This window comes from Globicephala melas, chromosome 1 (assembly GCF_963455315.2).
Source record: "Globicephala melas chromosome 1, mGloMel1.2, whole genome shotgun sequence".
Lineage (NCBI taxonomy): Eukaryota > Metazoa > Chordata > Mammalia > Artiodactyla > Delphinidae > Globicephala > Globicephala melas.
Genome location: NC_083314.1, coordinates 310,284 through 338,271, shown reverse-complemented (window position 1 = coordinate 338,271; position 27,988 = coordinate 310,284). Strand labels below are relative to the sequence as shown.

Sequence of the window (27,988 nt, the reverse complement as noted above, 5' to 3'; positions counted from 1 at the left end):
TGGGAGTCCCAACCCGCCCTAGGGAGGCCCTGCCATCCTCTGAGCACCTCCAGTCACTCTTGAGTTCTCTGCCCACTAGTGCCAGCCCAGGGCCCACCGTCAGCTCCTGGGAACAAGGAGGATGAGCCGGAGGGGAGGAGAGCTGGAGAGCAAAGAACTCCCGCTGCAGCTGGAAGACCCCACGGGACACGGCCAGGGTCTGAACGCCCACCACCCTCCTCAGGAAGGGACCAACTACTCCAGTGACCCTTCTCATCCGGGGCTGGCGGAACCCATCTTTTCCTGTCTTGGTCTTTCCCCACTCCTGGACTACGGCGGGTGTAGCCCAGGATGGCTGAGTCGGAAGCAGCCACGTGCCAGCGCGTCACTCACCTGGTGTGGCCACGAAGAGCAGGACGTGGGGTCCCACACGGCCCAGTGCGCGGGTGCAGACACCTACCCTTGCCCGAGGCAGCCCTTCCAGCAGCCTCCAGGCCTCCCCGCCCTCTGCTCACCCTCCCGGGATGATCTGACCCCAGCCTCTCAGAGCCAGAGCCCGGAAGCCGTGGAACAGACAGCAAGACTTCCTGTCCTTCCCACCCCGGAGACCACGGCGCTGGATCTGCCTTCCCATACCCCCCTGCACCCCCGCTCGCCACCTACCCCTGGGGGGAGCCTGGGGACGCCTCCCAGCCTCTGCAGGGGGGGGACCTGGCTTCTGTCACCGTGACCCCTGGGCGCCCCTGCTGCTCCTCCAGCGGGAGCCCTGCTTGGCTGAGGGTGGGCCCGGGTCTCCCCAGGAAGCCTCAGACCTCAGGGCGGCTGCCGACTGCGGGCTGGGCCCTGTCCCCTCCCTGCCCCCAGCAGCGCCCAGGTCCCAGCATCAAAAAGCTAATCCAATCTTAGCTGTGCTCCCCTCACAGGGCCAGGATGGATCTGTGCTCCCTCCCTGCAGGGCCAGGGCAGCCTCATTAAAGGGATGCCTTTTCCTCCCCGTGGGAGAGTCACACTGGGAGAGCCAGCCCTGTCCCCTCTCGTCACTTAACCCCGCGCTTTCTGCTCACAGCGAGCCGGCCACACCTCCACCTTCCTTGGGTCCTGGCGGTGGGGCTGGGCGTCAGCCCCCAGCCCTCCTTCCTGGGAGCCCAAGCACTCGGCCCCCAGGTTCTTGTTTACCCTCCCTGCACCCCTCCCTCCAGGTGCGTACAGGGAACCCAAGTGCCTGGCCTCTGACCTCTGACCCCATCACTGGGCCTGAGGTGGGCTCACGTCAGTGGGCACAAGGGACCACAGCTGACAGTGAAGGGGGCGCCAGGCAGCCCCAGGAGGACAGAGATGCAGGACGGTGTGCTGGCTTTTGTGCAAACACACACAGGAGGTCACAAAGGTCACAAAGGGCTTCATTTTTGCAAACAGCAGGAAAGTTGCTCCCTCGGTCACTTTCCAAAAGAAGGACACGCCCGAGACTCAGGGCCATCAGTTCAGACCAGAGTCAAGGTCAGGAGGAGACACTCCACGCACACCTTCCCGCCCTCGGGGAGGGTCCTTGCAGTCCAAGGCTGACCTGGGGATGTCACCTCTGCTCCGGGAGGGGACAGACAGGCAGCCCCACGGGCCCCAGGCCACACACGCGTGCCCACCCCACCTGGGGCCGACAGCACAGCATCTGCGCTTCAGAGGAGCCCGAACCTAGGAGCGGGCGTGAGGAAGGGGCTACAAGGAGAAAGCGGAAGACAGGGGCTGAGAGCTGAAGGTGCAAGGCAGCCCCTCTCACTCGCACACCCGCCGCAGTCGGTGCCAAGTGTGCTCTTTCTCCACACCGAGCAGGAAGCTGGGTGCAGGGCCATCTGCCCCCCGCCTCCCCAGCGACCAGCTGCCGCTGTCACCCCCCTGCCCCTGCCGGGCAGCCTGAGCTAAAGGGCATGCAGGAGCCTGGGGTGTGCTTCCGTGACTTGGCCTCCGTCCCCCTGCCTCTGCTGGGCTGTGGGGAGGGTTAAGTGCCTCCGGCCCCCCATCCTCAGTCTCAGAGCCCCTCCCACTCCTCCGTTCATCTCTGCTCCCATCCCCCTAGCGCCAGGCTCACAGTTACAGCCGCTATCCTCGGTACTAAGTGCGTGGCATGGGTGAATTATGCTCTAATTGCAATATTCCCTAAGTGCTAAATTCCAGGGCCACGGCATCAGCCCAGTTATGGGAAGCCCTGCTAGGGCGCTCCGTGGGCTGAGGACGCCCTGTCCCACTCAGAGGCGCCTGGTCCCCACAAAGACCTCAGGGGAGCCTCCCCATGCCCGGCCACGGTCCTAGCCCGGTCCCGGGGTGCCCAGCGATGGGGTTCAGGCTTCCCAGCTTCTTGGTGGAGGGCACAGAGGGCTCCACAGTCAGAGGAAACCCGGCCTTGGGGGGCAGCTGTCCTGGGCCAGGAGCGCCTGGAGGCCCAGCCCCCAGGTGCCACGCCCTGCCCCGCGGAGGCGCTCCCACGCTGCTCCCTTCTGCGCCGGCACCTTTTAGGAGTAGGTCTTAGCCCATCTGCACTGGAAGTGGAAGGAAGGGAGCAAAGCAGAGCCTGTGGGTGGCTCTAGCCGCCCTCGCCGGCCAGGCCGGGAGCAGGGCTGTGAGTTCCTCGAGGATCCTGCCTTCTCAAGCCCGCACGTGAAGGACGAGCAGTCAGACACCAACTAGATCCCATTTCCCTCTGCTTTCCAAGGAGCCCCTCTCTATCCAGTCGGTCCCCACGGCCCCCAACATGCATGCGCACACATGTATGCGTGCACACACGTGTATACACACGCGTGTACCCAGGCCTATGTCCTGCTGCTGCTGGGAGGCAGAGGAAGCCTGCAATTAGAGAATTCGGACCTTGCGGAGGCTTCTGGTGCCAAGGCAGCATCCCACTCAGACGAGGCTACTGAGGCCGGGGCCCCACCGTCTCTCTGGCGCACCCACCACGGCTCCCCCCGCCCCCTTCAGGGCAGGCGCTCCTGAGGTTGCCCAAGCCCCATGGCAAGTCCCACGAAAACCCAGCACCAGCAAAGGAGGCCGACTCAACTTTGCCAAGGGGGCACCCCCTCATCTGGTAAACATCTGTTGCTCGTGCTCAGAGTATGAATGGCCTCATCCCTGAGGACCCGTGAGCGTGTTTGTCGAGGGCTCCACAGGCGGAGTTGGTGGGAAGGGGCAGGGAGGGGAGGAGGGCCCCCAGGACGCCCCTCGGTGGTGTGAGATTCTGAACAAGTCAGATAACTTCCCTGGGCCTTTGCCTCCTCATGGTGAAACGGGACAGGGATGGCTGTTCTGAGGACCGCAGTGACGAGAGATGCAAAGGCTTCGTCACAGGGGATGGACTGAGGGAGAGGAGGGCTTGATGAAGCAGCGGGTCGGCACCCAGCTCCGTGTCCCCCCGGCCACGCCGGCCACTGTGGCTCTGCCCACGGTGGACGCTGAGCTCCAAGGCCCCAGACAAGTAGCCAGAGATGAGTCTGTCCTGACTTCAAAACGGCAGTCAGGCTCCTTCTTCTCCTTTTGCCCGACCCCCAATCTGGGGGCTGCCCGGTAGCACCAAACCCTCTGAGGTTCAGTAACCATTATAATGGCCCCGGCAACTCGTACCCCACCTTCCTGAGCGGCCAGGTCTGGAAGGGACCTAGCATCCAACCTCCGGACCCTGGTGTTCGGTCAGAAAGTCCCACGGCCAGATAGGTGAGCAACTCTGGTGGAGAGTATCCGGAGAGGGAGCTTTCAGGACACCTCTGCGTCCCATGCGTTTGGGGATCCTCCTTGGTGTGTAACTTTGGACCCCTGGCTGAAGTTCAGACGTCTTTCGGGGAGGGGCTGATGGCCAGGGGCTCCCTGCAGTCCGGACTCACAATGACTGGCCAGGATCCAAATCTACCCATCACTCTGGCCACTACCCTGAACTCTCAGTTGCAGGGATGAAAATGAAGAATTCTGGGACACATCCTTCCCCAAAATTAAGCTTTGGTAAGACACGGCTGGGGAGGCATAAATAGCTACCTGCAAGTCAGATGGATGAAACGCTGGAAGAGCGCCCAAGGAAGCTATAGCTGCTCCTTCCCTTGAGTTTTTAAGAAAAGCCAAGGGGGAAGTGCCCAGTCCAGCTGCGGAACCCAGAAGGAGCCATCTAAGCGCTAGGAGGCAACACAATAATGATAAAAGCGCTTCCACAGTGCTCCCGGCGCTGTGCACTGCTCCAAGCACGTTCCTGGAATTAATTCATTGGATCCTCACCAAGAACCTGTGTCACACGTGTGAGTTTTATCTCCATTCTACTGATGGGGAGACTGAGAAACAGAGTTTGGTTAACTTGCCCACAGTCGGGGTGAGTGGCAGAGCCCGAGGGAACCCAGGCGATCTGGCTCCAGTCACCACCCGGCCTCAAATAAACATCCACTGTGACACTCCTCCAGGAAGCCCCTTAGCTCCGCGCGGGCTTCCTCCTCACTGAGAGCGCAGGACTGGACCCCAGCTCCTCTGACCAAGTGGATGACGGATATCAACCCGCTGTCTGTGCAGTGATTGTTCACGTGGAGAATTTAGAATTTTATCTGTCCAGCGGGCTATGTTAACAGTTACCAGTTACTGTGGAGTGAGTGTTACCACCTCTGTTTTATGGATGGAGCTCACCAGACCTGGTCAGGTTAGCCCATTATGTGCTCTCCAAGCATCCTGTACGTGCGCCTAACACCTGTCACAGCCGTGATTAATTACCTACGTAATTATCTGTTTAATTGTGTTACTCACTAGACCGTAAGTGCCATGAAGACAGGAAGCAGGTCTGTTTCGTTCCCGCTGAATCTCCACTGCCTAGCATAGCCGCTGGCAGATAGCAGACTCTCAGAAACTAACGGCTGAGTGATGCTCAGAGCAGCTAAGTAACTTGCCTCGGGCCCAAGGAACGCAAAATCCAAAATGCCAGGGATTCCATCTGCTGTGCTCACCGTGGCATCCACAGTGACTAGAACAGAGCCTGGCACATAGCAGGGCTCACCAACAAGCACTTGTTGAATTCATAAAATCACACTCTGTAATTAGTGGCCAGGAGATTTGAACCCAGGCCTGCAGGGCTCCCAGCCTCTATGCTTCGCTGCCTCCTATGTCAACCACACCGCCCCCGTACTGAGTGAGCACCTGCTACTATTCCCTCTGGCTGCCATTCCGGTTCTGAAAGAGTGTCCCCATCACCCTGGACCCTGTGTTGTCCGGCTCAAGAAAAGTGAGCCCAGCTTCAGCTAGAACCTACATCATGAAAGTCCAACTACCCAACCGCAGCGCCAGGTGAAACAGTCCCTCCTCATCTACAGCCTTGGACCACCCGTGAGGACGCTCCGTCCAGGGAGGGGGCGGCGAGTCCCACTGTCCCAGCCCAGGAGCCCCAGCCTCCTCCCCCCCATCCCCACCGTCCCCACACCCGCTCCCAGTCCACACACCTGCTGCCCTCTACCTGAGGGGACCCAGCTGAGCGCCCAGCAGGAGACAGAGGGGCCAGTAGAGGTCGCACTTGCCTGGGGCTGGGGAATATTGATTGGCTTGGAGAGGACAGGGAAGAGGCTTCTGCAGGTCTCTGCTGTGCCAGGGACAGCTCTGTGGCATCTGCCTGGAAGCCGCCTGAGGGTGAAAGGGAGGATGCCCTCCGGCTGCAGTACAAAGTCAGGAGAGCCTGGCTCAGCTCCAGAAAGGGTCTCCCTGCCCCTGCCAGGTCTGCAACTAGGGGCGCGCTTTGCCCAGGGATAAAACCAACACCAGTTATGAGATGAAGCCAGTTGCAAGCTCTTCTGTAGGGAAAGGGCAATGTTTACAAACACTAACACCTTTCTCTTTCCCTGGTCCTGATCGGTGGGTATCAGGTCCCAAAGCTGAAAAAATGAAAATTGTATTTGCATAATCCCCCCCACCTAAAAACTGTTGCCTGGAAAAAAGTCCTGGACTGCGGAACAAAACAGACTCTCAGTACAGCAGGCTGGGCTCTACTTCCCAGGGACGGAGTGCCCGGTCCACGTGAGGCTAGAAGTGGAACGCTTACCTCTGCGTCAGCTCCTCCTTGGACAAGGCAGGGAGGGGAGGGGGCGAGCCTCAAGCCCAAGAGGTGCCCAGAAAAAGCCGGGCCCCCCAGAGTCATCTGTCCAAGAGCCAGCAGGGCAGGGGAAGTTCACCTGCAGCGCGGAGCCTGGGGTGAGGACCCAGGTAGCACTGGTCATTCCCTGGGGCCGTGGAGAGGAGAAGGGCTGGGGCCAGGTTCTCTGGGCCAGGCTGCAGCGTGCCGGGCCAGGACCCCTGGCGCTGACTCACCCCCAGAGCCCAGACACAGGCCGCAGCTTGCAGTGCCTGCCAGGCCGCTGCTCACCAGGACGCCAGGCACGTCCCACTGCATCAGAGCTGCCCTGCCCCTCCCACCGGCCCCTGTGCCTGGGTTGCAGGGGCACTGGGCACGGCTCTTTGGCTTCTCTGGTGGTAACAGAGATGCTTCTAGCAGCCTGGAGACTGGACTTGTCGGACCTAAGCAGGGGGAGATGACTTGGGAGGATTAAGGCTGCCCTGTTCTTACGGTCACACCCTCTGATGAAGTGCCCAGGTTATGGGGAGCTGGATGGGCGGGTCGAGGACCATCTATTATACATGGGAGCCTCCCCCCAGGGCCGAAGCAGGGGTGGGGTGGGGGGAGGGGGGAGGGGGCCCCCCAGCTCTCCAGGTCGGACCCTAGCCCACCCTCCCGTCTTTCTGGGTAGCCCTGGATCCTAAGGACTTCCTGGGCCTTGAGCCCACCCCGCTCCAATCTGGGCAGCCCTCTCTCCCCACTGCAGTGTCCCCTTCTGGGCCGCCGCCTCCTCTGTCCTTGTGCCGCTTTCTCTCGGCCACCACAGGAGAAAGCAGCAGTGAGTACTTAATCCTCTACCCTAACAGCGGCGGGGGGAGGATGCTGCAGAGGGGAGAGATGGGGCTTTGGCGGCCCCCCTCACACACACACACCATGGGCTGGGGGTGTCCTGGAGGCACCTGTGGAATGTGGGAATGAAAAGGGGGAAGGAGAAACGATAAATCACCTATCTTTTTAGTTAAAAAATAAGCACCCGGTGTCCTGAGACGGGGAGGGAATAGAGGCAGGGGAAGGGGGAACCCCAAGCGGGAGAGTAAATGAAGGAGCCCAGGAGGCGGGTGGGTCTGGGCGCCCAGCGGGGGCGGAGGGCTGCCGTGGGACGGGACGTCCTAGGTCTGCTGAGTCATGAGATTTGGAGGAGGTGAGGGGCGCCTCCATCCCCTTCGCGGCACTTGTCCCAGCTCCTCCGGACCCTCACTTCCAGACAATCCCCGTACTTTGCCTCCTCGCCTTCTCCCCATCCAGGGTCTCCGCCTCCCGGAGCTCTAGGACGCTCCCCGCCCGCCCCCCTCCCCCACGACGGCGGGGCCGGCGGTCCCCAAATCTTGAGGCGGGGGCAAGAGAACCTCCGTTGGAGACCGCTCAGGCGGCAGGGGTGGGCGAGACGCGAGTGAGGGTGTCCCGGAGACGCGGGAAGGGCGGGGGGCGCAGAGGCCGGGGGTTCAAGGGACGTCGGCCGCCCCTTTGCCCTGCAGCTCGCCCCGGGGTGCCCAGGGCAGAAACCTGCCCCCTCCTCCCGCCCCAAACCGGCAGCGCAGCCGACTGCTCGCCGCTCGGGTCCAGCTCCCCAAACGAAGCTTCATCCGGACGCGTGCAAACTCCCCCCAAAGGACGGGGCGGGCGCCAGGCCCCCTTGGCCTCAAAGTTCCCCGACCCCACCCACCGACGGGAGCAGACCCCACCCGAGGCCCCTCGCCTCAGTAGCAGAAACTTCGGAGGCGGAGGCCGGTGCCCCCCACGGCGCGGGGGTACGACTCACCGGGGTGGCCAGCCAGGAGAGACCCGGATCCCCGAAGTGAGGCGCGGCGGGCTGCAGACGACGGCCGAGGGGGCGTCCGCTCCCGGCCCGGAGTCCCGCTGCGCCCCGGCCCCAACTCGGCCCGAGTGTCTTTGCCGCAAGACTTGCTGAGCTTGCAGCCTGCGCCGCTGCCAGGGAGGCGCGCGACCCGTGGTGCGCGCTGCAGTGCGGGGAGGAGGCTGGGGGCGGGGTCGGAGGAGGGGGCGGGGTCCCAGAGGAGGGGGAAGGGAAGGGGAGGAGGGAGAGGGGACCAGGAGGAGGGGGCGGGGTCCGGGGAGGAGGTGGAGACCTGACAGGAGGGGGCGGAGCCCGGGAGGAGGGGCAGACCTGACAGGAGGGGGAGGAGTCCGGGAGGAGGGGCGGAGTCCGGGAGGAGGGGCGGAGGACGAGGAGGAGCGGGGCGGTCTGGAGGAGGTGCAGGGGCGGGCCTGCTCTGAGCAGACCCGGGTACCCCTTCGCGCAGTCCCTCTGAGCCCGCCCCCTCCCCACTTCCTGCTCAAGGTCACGGCTGCTGCTCAGGGTCAGGGAGAGTCGAACCGGAACCGGGTCTCGTAGTCCCCGCCCGAGATGGGCTGTCTCCGTAGGGCCAGCTCCTTCGGCCCAGCCTCCCCAGCCCACTGCAGCTCGAGGCTCCATTATTGGCCTCAGGAGCCCCGTAGCCATTTGGGATCTCTAAGCCCCTCTCCTCGCCGTCCTCCTCCTCCTCCTCGTAAGGCCACCTCTACCTGCAGTTGTCACCTGGAGGGAGGGGCTTCTGAGCCTAAAGGGTTGGGGAGGAAGGGGAGGATGCTTGGGAGAAGTTAAAGGTGCCTGGGGCAGGTGAGAGAACGGGGAGGGTGGGCAGGAGGAGGACCCAGAGGGAGTGCGGATGACCATTCACCACATGACAGGGGTTTCCACACGCGCTGGCCTGTCAGTGCCAAGGACAGCCCTCTAGGTGGGTACGAGGGCGGTTCGCAGGGAGGAAACGGCCCCTGATGGTACTTTGGCCAAGGAGCCGCAGACTGTCCGTGGTGGATAGAAGGGGCAGGGGTGGCAAGCGCCAAGTGGAGCTCTTCCTTCCCGGGCAGCGGGAAGGAGCCAGCGCCAGGAGCTCCTGGCAGCACGGTGCGACTATCTGAATATTCACGAGCTCATTTCCAGTCAACTTTACAACAGGACTGCGGGCACCTGCCTCTCCCAGGGATGCCCAGAGAGGTTCCCGCCAGAATGCGCCTGACCTGACGTCAGTCCTCAGTACATACTTACTGAGTGAGGGATGGAATACCGCAGTAGGCGGGAAGCAAAGAGAAGGTAAGCTTTGTGGAGAGGGGAGGGGGGAGGCGGGGAGAGAAGCAGGGCTTTTCCAGATCACTTGGCCGATAATACGAGGTAGAACATGGAGGCCATCCCAGCCAGCTTGCCTCAAGGGGATGGAAGGCCTGGGGGATCCTAAATGAAACTGAAGCTGTGCCCGCCCAAGTCCTGGAGGTCACCCCCACTCACCTGGCAAGGGGCAGAGGACGAAGCCGGGAGTGGAGTCTGAATCCACGGCCACGAGGGAGGGTGTCATCAGGCTACCCACCTCAGCCAGTGCGTCCCAGGACCCCGCTGCTTCCCTAAAAGGCTCAGGTCACTCCTTCCTGCTCTTCCCAGCTGATGGTGAATCTGCAGGACGCAGGCCAGAGAGAGGGCTGCGGTCTTCCGCCACAGAACCCGGCCAGGCCAACTGGGCCGCCTTGCCGCCCACCACTCCACTCAAAACCTGTGTCGCCTACTGGCCCCGCATCTGTTAAATGAGCCCGGGTACCTGGGGCAGAGGGAGCCAGCCTGCCTCCCAGACTATTTAGAGAGTCAAGGCTATGGTCAATCTAGTTACACGAAAAATGTGGTGTCCCTGGCCACGGCCTCCATGTTCTTTTACTTCATCAGGACCAGCAGTGTCGGCCACAAACCTGACTGGGAGCTCAGCACCCCTGGCGTCCACTCCCCGGGGCTCAGGGGCTAGAAAAGGAAAGGGTGGGAGGGATGTCCACCACCCACCCGCCAGTTATTAGATACTTCCTTTTCAACTGTTTATCCTTTGAAAGAAGAGTCCGTGGTCGTCCTAGACCACCGTCTCTGAACTGCTGCTCAACTAGGCCACCAAGGCAATCCCTCTGTCTCCGTGCAGTACCATTTGAACCCATGAAGATGGGGGAGGGCTGCCTAGTTTTGAGAGTTCTCCAGGGAGAAAGAGCCCATAAGCCCCCGGTTACGCGGCTTCTCCACTTTCTACTGGACAAGAGCTTCCTGCTGTTTCATTTCTGGTTGTTCCCAGGTCGGAGACAGGGCACAGAGGGAAGAGCAGCATCTCCCCCATCAAGGCTCTCCCCGGGGACCCAGACTCCCTGCCCCAATGTCCACCGGCCGCTGATCTGCTTAAATAATCCCATTTTTGCCCATCTTCTTCTCTTACAGGTCTGCTGGCACTTGGATTGCTCCCGCCCTCTGTTCTGGTGATGTCTTTGTCCTCACGAAGCTGTCAAAGCTCTGCTGTTGCCATCAGAGCAGATAGAACACAGCCAGAGCCGCCATAACACCGCAGGGCCTGGGCAGCTCCCGGGCTCTGCTTTCTCTTCACACCCCTCCCAACATAAACCGCTCCCAACCCTGCCCTTCCCATCCTCCCGCGGCACCCCCGCCCGCGCCGCCCATCCTGTCACTCTCGGGAGCAGTTTGCATTGTTCCTGACAATTCGGCAGACCTTGGTGAAGCTCTCCACTGAGACACCTGCTTTCCTGCTTGTAAGAGAGTGAAGGCTTCTAACACTTCTGTGCAATTCCTGCCACTCAGGTCTTGGCGACCTTCATCTAATCTGATTTCGTAGACATACCAAGCTTAAATGTATTTTGAATTTACTTACATCAACATATTTCACACTAAAGTCCACTTAATTTTAGCTATTGCATAAAAATGCTTTTAATACAGAAGACATTAACTCATTAGATGGGGCCAAAAAATGAAACATGGATAAAGTTAAATATCATACAATTCACATAATATCTTACATTTTAATTTAAAAAACCCCCAAAACCCAAAAAAGCCGGTGAAGGCCAACTCCTCCAGGAAGCTGATTAAGTGAACTATAATTGTTTATTCCCCATGCAATGAACAAAATAAAAACAATTTTTAAAAGTGAGTCCAATGAAACTTTTAAATACTACAGAATGGGGAGGGTGGAGGAGGCCTTCTCATCTCTAATTTCACACTGCCAGAGAGGGGGCATCTTACGGTTTTCAGGACCATACCTGGCATAGAGAAGAAACTAAGTCACAAAGATAACGATCTCAGATTCTCATCAGATCGAAGGACCTAGTGAACATCATGGGGCCTTCCTCTTTTCACATTCTTCCATCCCCTAACTTGGCTGAAAGTGAACGTGATTTCTCTTCTTTCTCAGAGTCAAAGGGAGTAATAATTTTAAACACCGGATTTTATCACTGTATTTCCTCCTTCCTCGGTGAAGCTCCAGTCAGTCCTGTGTCCCAGGTAAATCCTCTGAGCCCGGGTTCTCACTCCCCCAGGAGAGGAGAGGTTTCTCCTGGACTAGGCTGCCCCTTCCCCAGACCCCCCGGCCCTCTTCCAGTGAATCCAGAAATGCAGGAGGGGCTCTGCACAGAGGGGCATGCCCCCCGGCGTGTGCAGGGCACGTGCTCCGAGCTGGAAACCACAGCGGGCAGGACGACTCCTCTTTCCCAAGGGCAACCATGGCTCTCAGGACACTGACCATCGAGGGGGTGAAAAGCAAATCAGTTGAGACATTTTCTGAATAACTCACCCGGGCCCTTTACCATGCCCGCGTCCATGAACTCTCTCTGTGTTGAGGTCGTGTCTCAGAGCGGCCTGGTGGGGCCCGGCGAGGTGAGCACCGGAAGCTAGAGGAGAGGACAGCAGGGGGAGAGGCCTCGATGGACACAGGGCCGGCTTGGGTGTCCCAGGGCCACCAGCCACCCTTCTCCGGGCCTCGGGTGCAAATCTGGAGCAAAACCTCGACTTCAGCCTCATTCGCGTGCCTCATCTTGTCCAGTCAGAGCTCTCCCATCACTGAGGATGTTGTCTATCAGGCACCCGCCAGGGGCTGGCGGCACGGAGGCCAACACTTGCACGCCGCCCAGGGCTCATGGCCTCCTTAGAGAAGACGGTGGAAGCCACGTGCACCAACTGGAACCCGAGAGAGACCCCCAGGGGGACGGCAAGGGTCCCGCAGTGACTGACCAAGTGACTTTCCAGTGCCTCCAGGCCAGATGGCAGCAGTGGGTCAGGTGGACAGTTAAACTGGGGGGTCGGACAGGAAGCCGCATGGCCAGGGGCGCGTCTCCTAACTCTCTGAAGCTCAGCCCCCGAGTCTGTCAGATGGAGACTCCAGCACCTACCGAGGCACTGCTGTCACCACTGAGAAAAGACTTCAGAAACCCTGAGCAGGACCTTGACAACAGGCAACTACTGTTCTGATGCTTTAGGGACAGGAAAATAGCCCCACCGGGGGCCACGTGTGCTGGGACTGGGGGGTTGTGCAAGGTCAGACGCGAGGGCAAGACCACGGTGGTTGGGCTCTACACCAGGCTGTTAGGATTTTCTTCAGAAGAGAACGGAGACCACTGAAGGCGTCTACACACAGGAGGAACCTGGTCAAGTTTGTGGTTTAGAAAAGCCACTCATGTCAGGTGGTTGGAGGCCCAGGCTGGTCCCCTCCCCTGCTGGCTTATCAAAGGGGGCCGCATGTGTGTTGCCGGCCAGTTTGGGTTCTGAAGCCCAGCCGCCTGGGTTCAAATCTCAGCTTGCCTCCCACAGGCCTGGGTCCTTAGCAGGTGAGTTCACTTCATGCGAATGAGGGGAGGATCAATGGAGGGGGTCCAAACACCCGGCCCAGAAGGGGCTCCATCGGAGCCAGGGAGTACGTCACTCTTATGTCATTCTCGTGTGTGTGGATGTGTGCGTGCGTGTGTAAGCTCACAAGCGGCACGGCCTGATGGGTCCTTTATCTGGGCTGCGGGTGTTGACTGTGGACTTCTGCCCAGATGAGGCTCTGCTACCACAGAGCCCTTGCTTCAGGCCGGGCCAGTCAGGCCAGTCACCTGGAAGCCACGGCCCTCCCATCGCTAAAGGCCTTGTTCCCTGGCGCTGACTTGCTCTCGTTGCCAGGATCTCAACGGCTATGCCTGGCCTCCATCCCAAGTGATGTGCCTCTGCCCACCCCAGGAGCCCCTAAGGGCAGGGTGCCAGAACCCAGGCCTGCATCCTGAAGCAGCCGATACCCAGACCTTAACGAGGCAGCTGAAATGCATTTCCAACTTGAATTAGCCAAACAAGTTTAAGGCGAAAAACAAAAGGTCACTCAGTTCTCTAAAAGTAAGGCTTCTGTGAGCTGCACCCTACTGGTGGTGGAAGAAAACCCACAGCCTTTAAGGGCATCAGAAACTTTGCTGTGGAGTTTTTAGGAATTCTTTATTGCTCTGGGGAGCCACACATCCCAAACGCTAGGCTCAAGGATACACAGAGGCCTTCCATCTTGTTTGTACGGGTCCAGACTCTTGAATCAGACTGTCTGGGTTTGAATGCTGGCTCCTCTATACCAGCTAGATGGCCTTCAGTCTTAACCTCTCTGAAATCCAGTTGCCCATCTGTGAAATGGGTACGAGTACTGACCTCATTGGGAGGCTGCGGAGATTGAGTCACTTCATGCAAGGCTTTCAGAGAGTGCCCAGCATGTATGAAGTGTCGGCTTTTATTATTTCTCGTCGTTGCTCGCCCCACACATACATCTTGTTCTGGCCACACCGGGCGTCCTTGAAGGTGTTTTCTCTACTCACATGAGCAGAGTTTGTACCCAAGGGTCCCACTCGGAGGCAAGGCCTGCCCCTTCCCCAGAACAACGTGCAGTCAGCATCTCTGATTCCCTTAGGTGGGAACTGGGTGGCAATTGGGTCGGGGGTGGGGGGGGCGGGGAAGGGAGTCAAGTGGGCCAGGCCTTCATCCTCAGCATGGCCACACGGCCAGTTTGTAGTGAGATAACCCAAGGGCAGCTCTTCTCCGACCCCGTCACAGTTGTGACGCCCATGAGAGCAAGAAATCCCGAAGATCTGTTTACACAGGCCCCTCCCCCACTGGACTTGAGGTGCTCGGGGACGGCAACCACGTTCTGTGGGCCCCGAATCTACAAGATTCGCGCGGGGCACAGAACTGGGACCAGCAGCAGCTTGGGTAGAAGGCCTGACTGCCCATCTGAAGTCCACGACTCAGTCTCCCCTAAACGGAGCAGAACCTCTAAGATGCTCCACGTTGCAGCCGCTGGCGTAGAGGCAGGACGGAGAGGCCCAGGCAGGGCTCCAGCAGGGGCCGCAGCGGCCCGGCTCAGGGACCTGTTAGGAAAGCGGCCCGGAGCCGGCCCTCTGCTGCCCTCTGCCGCTCGCGAGACGCTCCTGCAGGATTGTCCTGAGGGCCACCCGACTGTGTCGGCGCATTCAGAGACTGCGGTCGTCGACCAGAACTGTGATTGCCATGAGCTCAGGCTAGGACAGGAAAGCCGGGCCGGAGGCACAATCTCCTCAGGAACCTGGACGTCCCTCCCTCGACTGATACCCACCTGCTCCCTATTTCCAATTCTGAAGCTCAGGATTAAGGGCACAATTTGCCATCAAAATTCCGGCCATGGCCGCACACCCAAGGGGGAATGTCAGCTCCGGAGCGGGGGTAAAGCCTTAAGAACGGCACCCGGCCGCCGTAAAGCGCTGTGCCGTGCAGCGGTCTCGGCACAGTGGGAAGGCCTGGCTGCGTTATTTCTAGGACACAGGCTTGGGGTCCGGCTCATGAGTGCCCCCGCAGTCCTGCTCAGGCCACACCCCCACGATGCTTGCTCGGGGCTCTGGAGTCCGGAACCAGCTGGGAGGCTCCCAGTCAGCACAGCTCAGTCCTCTGCCGGCCCAGCCTTTCCCTGTGGTCATCCTGTAAACTGTGATCCCTGCACCGAGGGCCTCGGTCCCCAATCCCTCCCTCCCCATTTCCCGAAGACTGAAGTTGGGGAAGGGGGCATGCGAGGCAGGGCTGGAGCCTTGGTAACGTCTAAGGCGGCCAGAGACTGCCTGAGCCCACTCTGCTCCTCTCCTGGCCGATCCGACCAGGGAAACCTCCGCCCGCACCCACGAGCAGGGCTCCAGGGGCAGAGCCTTGGGCGGCGGTAGGGTCTCGCTGAGCCGAGAGCCCCGTTCCCAGGCACGCTGCCTCATTCCCGCCTCCGTCTGCTCTGCTTTCTGGGAACTGCTTGCCCTTCATGCAGCAACAAGTGCCCTCTAACTTGCTCACTCTCCCTCCTTGAGAAGTTTCTTGGAGGGCGGGGGGTGGGGGTGGGAATGAAGAGAGCAGGAAACGGGCTGGGCACCCACGACCACTACGACCTCAGCTAGTCAATGTCTCGAGCACAACAAGGTTGGGAGGCCCGTGCCCAACAGACCCTGGCCTCACGGGGAACACGCAGAGGCACAGTAAGGCAAGCACCATCACAGACACACCGCTGTCCTTGATATCTGTGGGGAAAAGGAAACTTAGTGAGGAATTTGGGGGGCGGCTAGATTTCAAGGCATCTCTGTAACGTAAAAGCCCCTCACAACCAGGGCCACAAAGGCACAGATGACTCATCGATGGCAGTGACCTAGATCATCACACTTGCCCCCTCTAGTCCCTGCCGTCTAGGAACAGAAAACAGTGGGGCACGGGCAGAGGGGTGCAACAGGCTCGCCGGCCCCGGGCAGCACGCTCCGATCTTTGAGAGCCCCGAGGCTGGCTCTCACTTAGAGTAGGCATAGAGCCACACCAGGCTCATCCAATTCCAAAGCCCACGCTCCTAGGACTGCCGCCCCTCAGCTCTCACACCCGTGAGACAGGGATGCTCGCCACCCGCGCTGAGAACAGAAGCCCCGGTGGGCCGCACCCGGCCGGCAGGTCAGGACGGCCCCGCCCAGAGGACACCGAGCTATCTCCCAGGAGCTTATGAAGTCTTGCAAGAGCTGGACCAGGTAGCTGTGAACACAGCAGATGCCCGACTGGCCAACGGCAGCTTCTTCCCGGCTCGGGTCTTCCCTGGCCCGAAGTCGGCCCTCTTCCGGTCTCACCTGTTCCTAGTTGCCCACGAGTCAGTCTGTTGTAGCCATTATGTTTTGATTATTACATAAACCTATGAGTGTGAAGAGCTGTTTTTATAAAAACTAGATTGAGTTGCTTTAAAAAGTTGCTGTTAAATTAGGTACAGGTGAAAACTCTAACAAAAGATTGGAGAACGTAAGTATCTTGAATTCTAAAGTCAAATTCCTTCACAATGTCTAAATTCTTTATCCATTTTAAAGGAAGCCGAAACTGAAAAATCATACACAATGCATGTGATTACTGTAAAGAAAAGCCCTTGCCTCTCCAAACTAATTTTTCTCAATTTTAGTTTAAGTGGATGGACATACAACTTAGGTAAGCATATCTTTTTTCATCTGTTAACTGACTCTTTGATGAACTGTCCAACGACCTGTTCCGGCCCTATGCAGAAGGGGCCTCCTCCTGTGTATGTTCCTACCAGGATCACCGGCAGACAGGAGCCAGTGCTTTTGAACCCGCACTCCCCCCGACCCCAACATCCGGCTAGGGGAGCTTGCAGGAGCCCCACATTTCCTTGCGGGGAGAGGGTGTCTTGGGCATTTCTTTTCAACAGAGCAAATAACATTGTTCCCTGATAAAGGCCATTTAAAATTTCTCTGTGCTCCCATTCAAGGGAAACAGAAAGAAGAGTCCTTTGGCCTCCACTCACCTGCAGCAGCTCCAACGACCTCGCAATCCCATTCTTCCATCCAACGCAGCGGGTCCTCCTGAAAGTTAAGAGCACATCGCTCGCCACCCTTCATCCTAGTACAAGTAGCCCAGAACAGAAGAGGGAGCTGGGTCACCATCTAAAGGTTCCATCCTAACTGATAAAAAGGTGAAGATGTATTCCTATGTAAGCAATCTTGAAACACGAAAATGTTTACAAAAATTTGGAAGAAGTGAAAGGTACACTTTACAGATGGACTCATGCTTTGGAAGTGGATTTATAATGGTACGACTTCATACGAGGTCCAGGCAGCTTCTCTGTCCCACGGAACCGCCCAGAGAAGTTGAGGGCCTCAAAGGATCCATGTGCTGGGCTGGAGAGGGTGGAAGATGGGAGCCATCGCCCCGGTGCTCAAGGAAAGGCACCGGGCTCTTCATCCTTTTCCTCGGCTCTTCCTCCCAGCAGGTGAAGTTCAGCAGAAAGGAACTGTGTTCTCTGCATCTTTACGCCGAGGAAGGACCATTCTAACAGAGGCCAAGGCGCAGCACAGACTAGGCACAGGTACTGAACAACAACAGGCAACGACGGTTAAAATCCCTGCTGTGCCATTCCGCCTCCTGTCCCAGGTACGTGGCATCGACAGTCCACCCCAGTCTGTGTCACGTGTCAGGAACCCCAGGTGGGGCTGAGCCCAGAAAAACACCCACAGGCACGAAGGCCTGGTGCAAGCCGAAAGCGGGTCTCCATTTGAGAGGGCGGTGAGATTAAAGGAGCGGCGGGGCCCACGATGAGAGCCCAACCAGAGGGACAGGGGGGCCGGGCTTCAGCCCTCCAGGAGACACCCATCCTGTCCGCAGGCTTACCCCTGCCCAGGGACCCATGCTTCCACCGAAGACCTCAAGTCTCATGAACACCTCTGCCTCTCGTTACTAGAGCGTGCAGGCAGAACAAAGCAGGTTTCTACCAACTGCCACAACCTCAGGTGGCATCTCTGGCTTCAGAGTCGCTCTGAGAGGGGTAAACAAGCCCCTCCTCCCAGGATGCTGAAACGAAGCGGTAAAGCAGCAGACCTTCCTTTTACAGCGCGTCCAAATCCCAGGCTTCCTGCAGGACAGAGGCGACACACAGGCAAGCCCTTTGCGCTCGGTGAGAAATCCTACAGCCTGATTTGGGAGGAAAAACAAACACAGCAGTCACGGCACTGAGGTGGGGGCACCAGATTCTTCACCCACGTGCCCTCCTGGCTTAGGCTCCAATCTCACTCAGCCCTTTCTTCCTCACACCTCACGCAGCTGCAAGACCCGGGACGGAACAGTGTCAGCTTGCGTGTGGTACCGTCTCGCACGTGTTGCCTCGTGCTTCCACGAGGGTACAGGTCAGCCTCACAGCTCACACGCACAAGCACGGTTTGTAGATAACACACCCCACTCTGGGGTCTCGGTGGGTCCCTCACAGAAGGCGTCCATCGGGGGTTCGTGTTTCCACATCGTGCTGGCGTGCAGGTAGGATGGAGGCTCCAGGAGAGCCGTCATCATTCACTAGCAGGATAACTGTTGGCACGTGACAGGCCTTTAACTTCAGTATCGACGTGTGTAACAGACCATGGCCCCACCTGGGTGGGAGGTGGTTTACATACACACACTCCTGCCCACCCCCCCCTAACCGGGGCAGAGACTCTTCAGCACAAGGGTGCTACTGTCAGGGACCCTCCAGGTGAAGAAGAAAAGCTCGTGGGGCAGGGGAGGTGCACAACAGATGGGCAGAAGCTCCCTCCCTACAGGCAAAGGCTTTATTCCAGGAGCAAAGTCCCCTTTAACCTTATGTTCTCCGTGGAACTGGGAGAGTCAGCATCGTGCCCCAATGTCGGGGAGTCTAAGAATCGGGGTGCTTAAAAAGGCCAGAAACCAGCAGAGATTGGCACAACGTTGTGAATCAACTACACGTCAATGAAAAAACAAAGGCCAAAACCCCTGCCACTCCAGATCGGACTCTGGAGATTGCTCTTCTCCACTGGCCCCAGAAGCCCATCAGACAAGGAGAAATATGACAACTCTGGGAAAACTGCAGACGATTCAAAGTCATTCTTAAAGAGATTTAATTATCTGAATTGCATAAAAGGGGGCAGTACACATTTAAATCTCTGCTACATCACAAACTGCTGTTTTTGTTGTTTTATTAAAGACCCACTGTTTCTACCCATCTTCAGGTTTATGGCTATATAATGGAGGGAAAACAGTTATTATTAGCAACAGGATAGCAAACAGCAAGCAAGAGTCTGTTCACCAGAATGTCTTCTCCACTGCAGAACAGAGTCCTTTAAAAGAAAAGTCAGAGAAAGGCTGTGAGCCATCCATGACCAGTAACAACAGTGAGAGAGAGAGCGAGATATAGCAAGGAAAGTGAGAGGGCAGAGCCTGGGTGTTCAGAAGTGTTTCCTCGACCCACACCCTCCTAGCTCTGTGTGAGGGTGCACTCTCCTTACATCTCCCCTTCTGACATCTCAACCCTAAACTAAGTTTCCCTGTCAATTCAAATATAATAAAGACATCATTCCCACGAGGAGGGCCGATCTGAGGACTGGAATGATTTGCCAACATTCTGAGAAAGCTTATTTAAAAATAGCATGGCTTTTAAGACAGGTTCTATTCCTTGAAGACGGGAGGAAAGAGGGGTCTTTGTGAGTGGGGACTGGAGGCATATGGCCCACCGAACAGAGCAGGATACAAAAGAATCCCCTAATGTCTGCAGGCTACCAGCCACCGCTACTGTAGCCTGGCTGGGCAGAGGCAAAAGCAAGCAACCCCGCCGCTCTTCAAAGCCCACAGGTGGAGGGGCAGAAGCAGATGTAGGCTAATGGCTCTAAATAACCAGCATTTAGTGTTATATTAGGACCAAGGATTTATTCCACAATATAAACTGCAACATTTGATACAAGCTACCAAAAAAACAGGCGAGGAGGGAAGGAGCAAGGAGAAAGCCAAAATACAGCTGTGGCAGGTACTTACAGAGCAGCCTCTTTTCTATGTCACTAGGTCACCAGTGACACTAGAAACTAGACGTTTGCGTTCTGACATCAACCAGATGCTAAAGCACCAACACACTGTTTGGAAGTTTGTTTTGTTTTAATTCCAGCCACTGAAACCAACATGGAAGTTATTGCTTAGATAAATAAACCTAGTCTACCAGGAAAAAAGAAAAGTGGATAAAAGAAACAAACAAGACCCCCAAAAGTGAAAAACTTAAGCTCCCCAATATGGTAACAGAGTAAACAAGAGAGAAATTCCTCAAATGAGGATTTACTGGAATTTCTGGTGCTCTTCTGGGCACTGAAACTGAGTTGGACTCTTAAGCCGGTAAATCCCAGAAAGAGGTAAGATTTTAATGCTGTACATGAAAGGTGCAAGCTCCAATCCTTCCACATTGGTGGGAACCCCTGCAAAAAACAGTCAGCATTTCAAACCTCAACAATCACAAACGGCTCTTAAGGAAAAAAATACAAAAAGTGTCAAAAAATTTTTTTAGTCGTTTTTTTCTTTTTTTCAAAGAGTTCTGGAAAAATGATCCCGTAAGGAATAGAAATAGCACCGTTCACAGGCTGGTTTGAGTGCCAGGCCTGCAGCTTTGCTGCGACCCTGGAGGAGTCCTCTGGCCGGGTCCTGAGTTACAGTCAGGGTCCGTTGCTCTAGCTCCGGCCTGGCGCGCCCGGCGCCGCACAGCACGCACACACGTAGTCCTCCTCCTCGGCCGTCTCGGGACAGACGCCAACACAGACCTGATGGAACCACCGATTGCAGCTGCCATCACACTGGACCCAGTCCACCTGGTTACAGAGAGCAGGGAGACGGGGTTTTCAGGGGGAGAACAGGCCCGACAGACACCAGGCAGGCAACTGCCCCAGCACTGGGACCTCGGGCACAGCAGCCCAAGCGACCGAGTCAAAGCCAGTCTTCAAGTGGTGACTGCTCTGGGGCTAAGACAGCGCCGCCCTGTGACAAGGAAGCAAAGGGCGTGGCAGCAGCATCCCTCCCACCTTCTTAGCGCTGGGCGGTGAAAGCTGGAGGAGCAGGAAAAGGAAAAAGGGCAGAGGAAGAGTTTCTTCAAGAAAAGGGAGAAGACCCAGGAGCGATGTGAGAGCAGAGGTACCAGTGGGGGAGGGTGAGCAATCCACTCAGATGGGCTCAAGGCAGGTAAGCAGGAGAGACCCGGCCAGGCGAGCTGCAGCTTACAGGGTTTCTGAGTTAAGGGAACGCACGTCCTCCGCGGCCCAAACCTCACTGACCTCGTCTCCCTCCGGCTGCAGGCAGCTCACGGCCGGGCAGACGGCGTCCTCGTCCCCAGAGTCCTCGTGCTCCGAGCAGGACGCGTCTGCGGGCAGGGACTGAGCGTCGGCAGAAGGGACCAGCTCATGGCCACGTGCCCGCTCTAACTTGAAACTGTTCGTGTCCTTGCGGTGGCTCAGTTTGATCCTCTTCTTTTTAGGGGTCCGCGTTTTGGCGACTCGATCCCACCGCTCACTGGAGAGACCTTCTCTTTCCAGGCGTCTCTTCAGTTTGCTCTCGAGGCCGCTGACTCCGTCTCGCTTCCCACGGCAGCCGTCACTCTGGGTGGAAGATGGCAAACTCCATTTAGTCCCTCGCCAAAACCAGTGATGCCAAGAACTGGCTGCACGAGAAGCGGGTGCTCCCCATCGACACCGACACGTGCTGCACCGCCCCCCCCTTCACATCCTACAGGACCACCTAACTTCACTGTTTAGTCTACCAAAGCAACACTGGAAAACAGAAATGTCACAGACACAATTCGTTTCAAATTAGCCAACCAGCTCCGGGAGAGGGGAGATGCCACATTCTTTTGGCCAAACCCACGAGGAAGTCCCTGACGTCCGCAGAGTGTTTTCTATCTAGGTGTTAACCCACAGACAGCTAAGGAACCAAGGCAATACCTTGCTTCTTTATGCACATCTCCACCCCTTATAGGAGGAAGGTGCATTAACTGAACACAACTGATAACAGTGCTACGCTATTTGGTGTCATAATGAAAAACAAATCCTAAATGCCAGCGTCTGCCCTCATGCTGTTTTCAGTGAGATTCCTCCCTATCTGACTACATTCTCAGGGGCATTAAATGTTACAGGTCAGCAAGTTCACTCACAGGAAGCAGCAGCAGCAGCATCTTACGCTGCTAAGAAACAGGACATTATTAGTTATCCCCTTCAAGTACGTCAGCACTCAAAACGGGCACCCTTGGGACTTCCCTGGCGGTCCAGTGGTTAAGACTCCTTGCTTCCACTGCAGGGGGCATGGGTTCAATCCCTAGTCAGAGAACTAAAGATTCCGTATGCCGTGTGGTGTGGCCAAAAAATACCCAAAAAACAAACAAACAAAAAAAGGGTACCCTTGGTCTAGTCACCTGGTCCTCACACCAGCTGCTGGGTTTGGTTTAGAAGAGTTAAAGCATTTGTTACATGTTGACTCCAAGAATGAAGGCTTTATCCCAAAGGCCTTTCCAGCTATAATTACATTTTCATCTCTACAGTAATTCTCTTACTGAAGAAAAATAATCCTGCTTCTAGCTATTAACACATGGAAATGATGAGAAGCACACCTTGCTAAAAAGAAAACACAATTTCACACAGTGGCTTAAAAACCAGCATCAAAATCCAGGTTGTGAGCCCAAAGTGCTCAGTGACAGCCGTTGGAGCAGGGCTGTGGGGCAGGTGGTCTGCATCCTTTCCTGGACCAAAGACAGCATCTCGTCCCCGAGCTATTGAAGGATGATGACACTCCGAAGCACGCTGCCGCCCAGACCCCGACGCCCACCTTCTCACTGCTGGGTCTCACTGGAGAGCTGCGGTCAGCTTGCCGCGCGGGGCTGGGCTTTGCGAGTAGCATCTGGTAGAGCTCCTGAATTTCAGGAAGGGACACCTGGAGCAGCTGGGCCTCCATCAACAGCTCACTCACTTCTGGGCTTAGACCTGTCGGAGACAAGACCAGATCACGGTGACACCCACCTGAGACATGAGTGGAGGAAGACCACCGCTCCCATTACCACCCTTTCCCTTCAAGTGAGGTTCACTCCACAGGCCCAGAGCCACAGCATAGCAGGCCCAAACTGGACTGTGTAAGTCCATCAGTGACTAGGAGGACTCCCGCTGATGCAGGAGGGAGGTACCTCTGCTTTCACAGAAGCACAGAAGAGCCAGGGCCTGGGCACTCTGAGTGGGCCCAAGGTTCCAGGCACAACTCATGGGGGAGAGTTGCCCTCAGGGAAGGACAGGAGGAAGGAGGCAGGGTCTCTAGAGCCCCCTCAAGTCTCCTAAGTAATGAAGCAACAAGGGAACCCATGGCTTAGCATCTGATGACCAAGATGCTTGGTGTTTAATTATCAGTTGGCATGGGACGAACCCTTTCATCCCTGAAAGCAACGGATATAAAGACTTCCTTTCTGTTTCTTTTGCATTTATGAGCCTTTAACTACGATTCTTCTCCTACCTTGCAAATACATAGTAATCCATATCCTACATATGAGGATAAAATCCTTTTTAATGGTTCCTAGTTTATCTGCAACAAAAACCTACTGCACCATCACTTTTTACTCTTCAGCCCTCAAAATCATAACAATAATAATGGTGATGATAATAATAAATACAGACCATGGAGGGGGATACAGCTCCGTCCAGCAGAGAAGGGAGAGTGTAAATATGAGGTTCTGCCGTCCCAGGCACCGGGCAAGGAGAAGGACGTGGAGGCAGGAGGCTGAGATAGCTGGCGGAAGGAGAACATCGCACAGTGAGGCTTCTCCAGGGCTGAAGCCACTCCCACCACCCCAAGAGAAGTAGCTTGGGTTATCAGGCAGCAACCAGCAAAGAGAAAGGTTTGATTTTCCCAAACTGAAAGAAGTCTCCTGGCATCTCAGATTTGGCCAAACCAACTCATATCCACCAAGCCTTTGGTCTTCCTGGTTGTACCTGGACTGACTGCAGAGGTGAAGAGCACCACTGGGAAATAAATCATTTTCTCTGCATGGCAACAGATCACACAGCCTTTTAATCTCTAGGTAATCCTCCTTCTGAAGATTATAACCCGACTGACACAGACGTGTACCCGCTCTGGGTAAACCAACTGAGGAACTGCCAGAAAGCATTCACACCCACGTCACCACCTTCACCAGAGCTTATGAGAGGAGCTGGGAGAAACAGTCCTTTGACCACAAATTACTAAGTAAATAACAGCTGTGCCTTTCCCTTTTATTAACATAGGTGAACTCCTAAAACATCGTGTGTAAGGAACACAAATGTCTCCAGCGTAGGCTGCCCAAATACCCACAACTCAACTATGAGACAGAAATGTAACACATCGTTTGCTAAGTGCCAGGCACTGTATTTCAGAAACCTGGGGAGAACTTAAAAAGACAAGGAAACAAATACAACAGAGACCAATCTTCTGTCCTTGTCCCTAATCTGTATGACCTTCAACTCCTACACTTCACACATCTCTGCTGGTGCAGCACAAGGGACTCGTAGTATCTGCAAGAGAATCTGCCAGACTTGGAAGTCACCAGGTTAACATTATGAGAGGCCTGAGTACTGCCTGCCTGGCTGCACTCCTTGTCTCCCACGGAAGAAGACAGAAGCCCGGCCGTCCCAGTGACACTCAGGGGAATCTGGCTTTGGCAGAAAGACCACAGATGGTATGAAACCCACCGCCTCTGCTCTGAAGCAACTTACTAACACTCAAGACACATCAAAAGCTCTTCTTCCTCAAAAGGCAACCAGAGACAGGAGGAGGCACTTTCCCTTTCTCCTCGGTGACTTACACGAGAGGAAGCAGGAAAAAAACAGCCAAGCAAAGAATTTTAAAATACACGTATATTAAAAATACATCTGGGGCTTCCCTGGTGGCGCAGTGGTTGAGAGTCCGCCTGCAGATGCAGGGGACGCAGGTTCGTGCCCTGGTCCGGGAAGATCCCACATGCCGCGGAGCGGCTGGGCCCGTGAGCCATGGCTGCTGAGCCTGCGCGTCCGGAGCCTGTGCTCCGCAACGGGAGAGGCCACAACAGCGAGAGGCCCGTGTACCGCAAAAAAAGACGAAAACAAAAACAAAGAAACACATCTGGTTCCCACACATCAATGGAAAAATCCCATGCGCATACGAAGAGGTGAAATCTGCTCCACAGGACGCGAGCCCGGCTATCGGGAGCAGAGGGAACTGAGGCAACGCGGCAGGTGCGCGCAACCCTCGAAGGTAAAGCGGGCGCTGGTACCGGCGGCACCACCAGAGCTACCGGCTCCGGAAGAAGGCACAGAGCTGAGTCCGATAACCAGCGAAGGAGCGTTGCGGCTCACCTTGCTTGTCTCTGGCGCCTGTCCTGCTGCGGCCTGCCGTCTGCCACATAACAGTCCTGAGCCCGTCCGCTCCTGCGTGGGCTGGAGGTTACCTGACGAGAGCAGCTGTCGGGCTCTGTGCTGCCAGTTCACGGTTCTTTCAATCATATACCGCAGCGCATCTCCCTCGGGAAGGCGAACTCGGATGCGCTGGAGGGAGGCCAGCAGGGGCAGAATTTTCTCTAATGGAGGTTTCTCTGACCTCCGACAATGGGGACACAGCCAGATCCGGGGGCCCTGCGCAGTACTGGGTACTGCCACACAGCCGGTGTGGAAAGCATCCCTGCAGAGTTCACACTGGATCATGGGGGCAGCTGGGGCCTTCTGACACAGGCAGACCTTCATCTCCACATCCTGGACTGGCGACAGCAATTTCCCCTCATTGGCTTGTCTGAGAGACTGCAAGGCTTCCATTTCTCGTAAGCGGGCTTCCCCAAGCGTTGCCATCTAGAAAGGAGAAAACAATCAGGGACAATGTCACAGAGAACTCAGCCTTCTCCTAAAACTAGGGTCCTGGTGGCTAAGAACACCGGGCTCCAGAGTAGACTCTGCCTGCCTCACTAAGTCAGGTGGGCAACAACATCCCACTGTGGCTAAATTCCCACACGTACAGAGTCGGTAACAGTGCCCACCTCACAGGGCCGCCACGGCGACGACACGGGCTGTGTGACAGACGCTCTGACTGGCACCCAGCAAACCCTCAGTGTGAGCAGCTACCTAACACACACCATTCTTCCAAGTCCAAATTCCTCACACATTTCTCTCTTAGAAAATGTACCTCTCTTGAAAGATACAGGCTTTTCACAGTCTGGGTGTACTAATTTCTGAGGTTTTCGATTTGTTTTCAGTTCCAGTAGCTTTTGAGTTCTTCCAGAAAGGCACTTTAGATGAGAAAGTCTGTTAAACAGCCGTAGTAACCTGTGTCTCTTACTGCCTTTAACATTACACCTTGCATGTGTGCTGGACACCGGAACTGTGTGTAGTGAAGCTGGGTCCCTCACGAAAGAAACAGAACCACTTCACCAGACTTCCCTTACACACATGCACACACACACACTCACACGCTGTAAGATCACTAGGGCAGAGATAAAAGCAAGCTGCTTTTCTGCAGAAAGTGGCAAGTATCCTCATTATAAAGTCTTTTCTCTCTGTTAAAACGAGAGCCATGTCTCAGCAAAGTTCTGAGTTCAGTTTATCTGTATAAGCGACTTGAAAACACAAACATAATCAGCTTCACAACAAAAAGCTGAAGTGACACTGAACATGTTTCTGACCAGTACGTGCAAGCTGCCCATACAAGGGACTTCTACGTGAACAGACCAGGCGCCCACTACATAAACCAGTCCAGGCATTACAGACTTATTCACCTCGCACCATGAAGTAAAAGCTGCCTAAGGGTGACCAATTCAAATCACTAGCTATGTCAGAGTTAGTCACTACCCCCTCGAACTTAACACATCCATCTTCCACAGCGGAAGGCTGGACCACCAAAATCCTAATACTTCACTGAAGGAGAAATACAGAGCAACAGGGGGTAAACATAGGCCTTTAAAACTGAGCCTTCCCCTTTAGAAATAAAAACTACAGGCTGCAGGAACCATTCCCTTCCCAAGTCTATTCCTATAAGCAAGTCCTTAAAACGTTAATTTGTCATAGTTAAACCATTCTCGATGATCGGATCCAGCCACCACCAGATCCATCCCGATTCACCAGAAGAGGAAGCTGAGTCCTAAGGCCAGATCGACTCTTCTGGATGAGAGAAGAAAATGTATGAATGATGGATTAGGGAAGAAACAGATCTAGAAGTAAACCACCTAACAAACCTTTGGTATATTTAAGAAACCTACTTATTTTTCTAGCTAAAAACAATGTACAGGCGGCATATACGGGTTATGTGATCACAAAGTGATCAACAGGTAATGTGCAGAGGTTCACAGACTAGATCAGCAAGACCAGACAAGCAAAGATCAAGACAGTGTCTTTACAAAAACGAACCACATAACAGTGGAAAGTAGCACCTTGAAAACACCAGAATTATGCTCAGGCAGCCGCATCTGATTAGAGCCTGAAGTAAGGGACAAACATGCCAAAGAAAGTCTGTGTCAAAATACACAAACACATCAGGGCAATCCCATGTCAATCACAAGAGAGGTCAGGCAGCTACGAAGGATCAGACCGTAAAGAAGGTGCCTGGGCCAAGGACGAGCCCAGGCCCAGTAGCAGCTATGTTCCTGCTCTGGGATGGACAATGCTTTGTGCCTTCAAAACCATCCTGAAAGTCTGACTTCATCAAACCAAAAAGCTTCTGCACAGGGAAGGAAATCATCAGCAAAATGAAAAGACAACTTACAGAATGGCAGAAAATATTGGCAAATTATAATTTGATAGGGGTCAATACCCCAAATCAATGAAGAACTCATACATCTCAATAGAACAACCAAGACAGCATCACCACTACTAAAAACAAAAATCCAATTAAAATGGGCAGAGGATCCAGTAGACATTTTTCCAAAGCAGATATACAGATGGACAACAGGTATGTGATAAGATGCTCAACATCACTAATCATCAGGGATATGCAAATCAAAACCACACTGAGATTATCACCTCACACCTGTTAAAATGACTGTCATCAACAAGACAAGAAATAACAAGTGTTGGTCAGGATGTGGAAACAAGGGAACCCTCGTGCACCATTGGTGGGAATGTAAACTGGCGCAGCCACTGTGGAAAACAGTATGGAGGGTCCTTAAAAACTAAAAATAGAACTACCATATGACCCAGCAATTCCACTTCTGGGTACACATCTAAAGGCAACAAAAACACTAACTTGAAAAGATTATCTGTACCCCCATGTCCAGTGCAGCATTATTCACAATAGCCAAGATATGGAAACAACCTACATGTCCACTG

The 27,988-nt window shown here is 55.6% G+C and overlaps 2 protein-coding genes and 1 long non-coding RNA gene across 4 annotated transcripts in view; 1 reads left to right on the top strand and 2 right to left on the bottom strand.

The window, feature by feature from the left end:
• Nucleotides 1–8,015, bottom strand: part of SYT2 (synaptotagmin 2) — an 87,818-nt gene extending 79,803 nt beyond the window's left edge. The window contains exon 1 of the mRNA XM_030844413.2: nt 7,848–8,015. The gene's annotated coding sequence lies outside the window, so the exon portion shown is untranslated. The remainder of the gene's footprint in view (nt 1–7,847) is intronic.
• A 330-nt stretch (nt 8,016–8,345) lies between these two features.
• LOC132597005 (uncharacterized) lies at nt 8,346–11,352 on the top strand. Its single transcript, XR_009563324.1, has 3 exons — nt 8,346–8,595; nt 9,045–9,179; nt 10,326–11,352. It is a non-coding gene; the product is annotated as an uncharacterized lncRNA (long non-coding RNA).
• The window catches only part of KDM5B (lysine demethylase 5B), an 85,100-nt gene continuing 67,938 nt past the window's right edge, over nt 10,827–27,988 (bottom strand). Inside the window, exons 23-28 of one of the 2 annotated variants that reach the window (XR_009563155.2) lie at nt 25,037–25,522; nt 23,345–23,456; nt 22,512–22,666; nt 20,972–21,292; nt 16,693–17,855; nt 10,827–15,427 (exon numbers count right to left, since the gene is read on the bottom strand). Coding sequence is in view for 1 of the 2 variants with exons in the window: in XM_030844390.3 (XP_030700250.1) it covers nt 20,375–20,512; nt 20,972–21,292; nt 22,512–22,666; nt 23,345–23,456; nt 25,037–25,522 (1,212 nt within the window). In the remaining variant the exon portion in view is untranslated. Of the gene's footprint in view, nt 15,428–16,692; nt 17,856–17,918; nt 20,513–20,971; nt 21,293–22,511; nt 22,667–23,344; nt 23,457–25,036; nt 25,523–27,988 lie in introns of those variants that run through there. The other variant, XM_030844390.3, reaches the window with a different exon arrangement.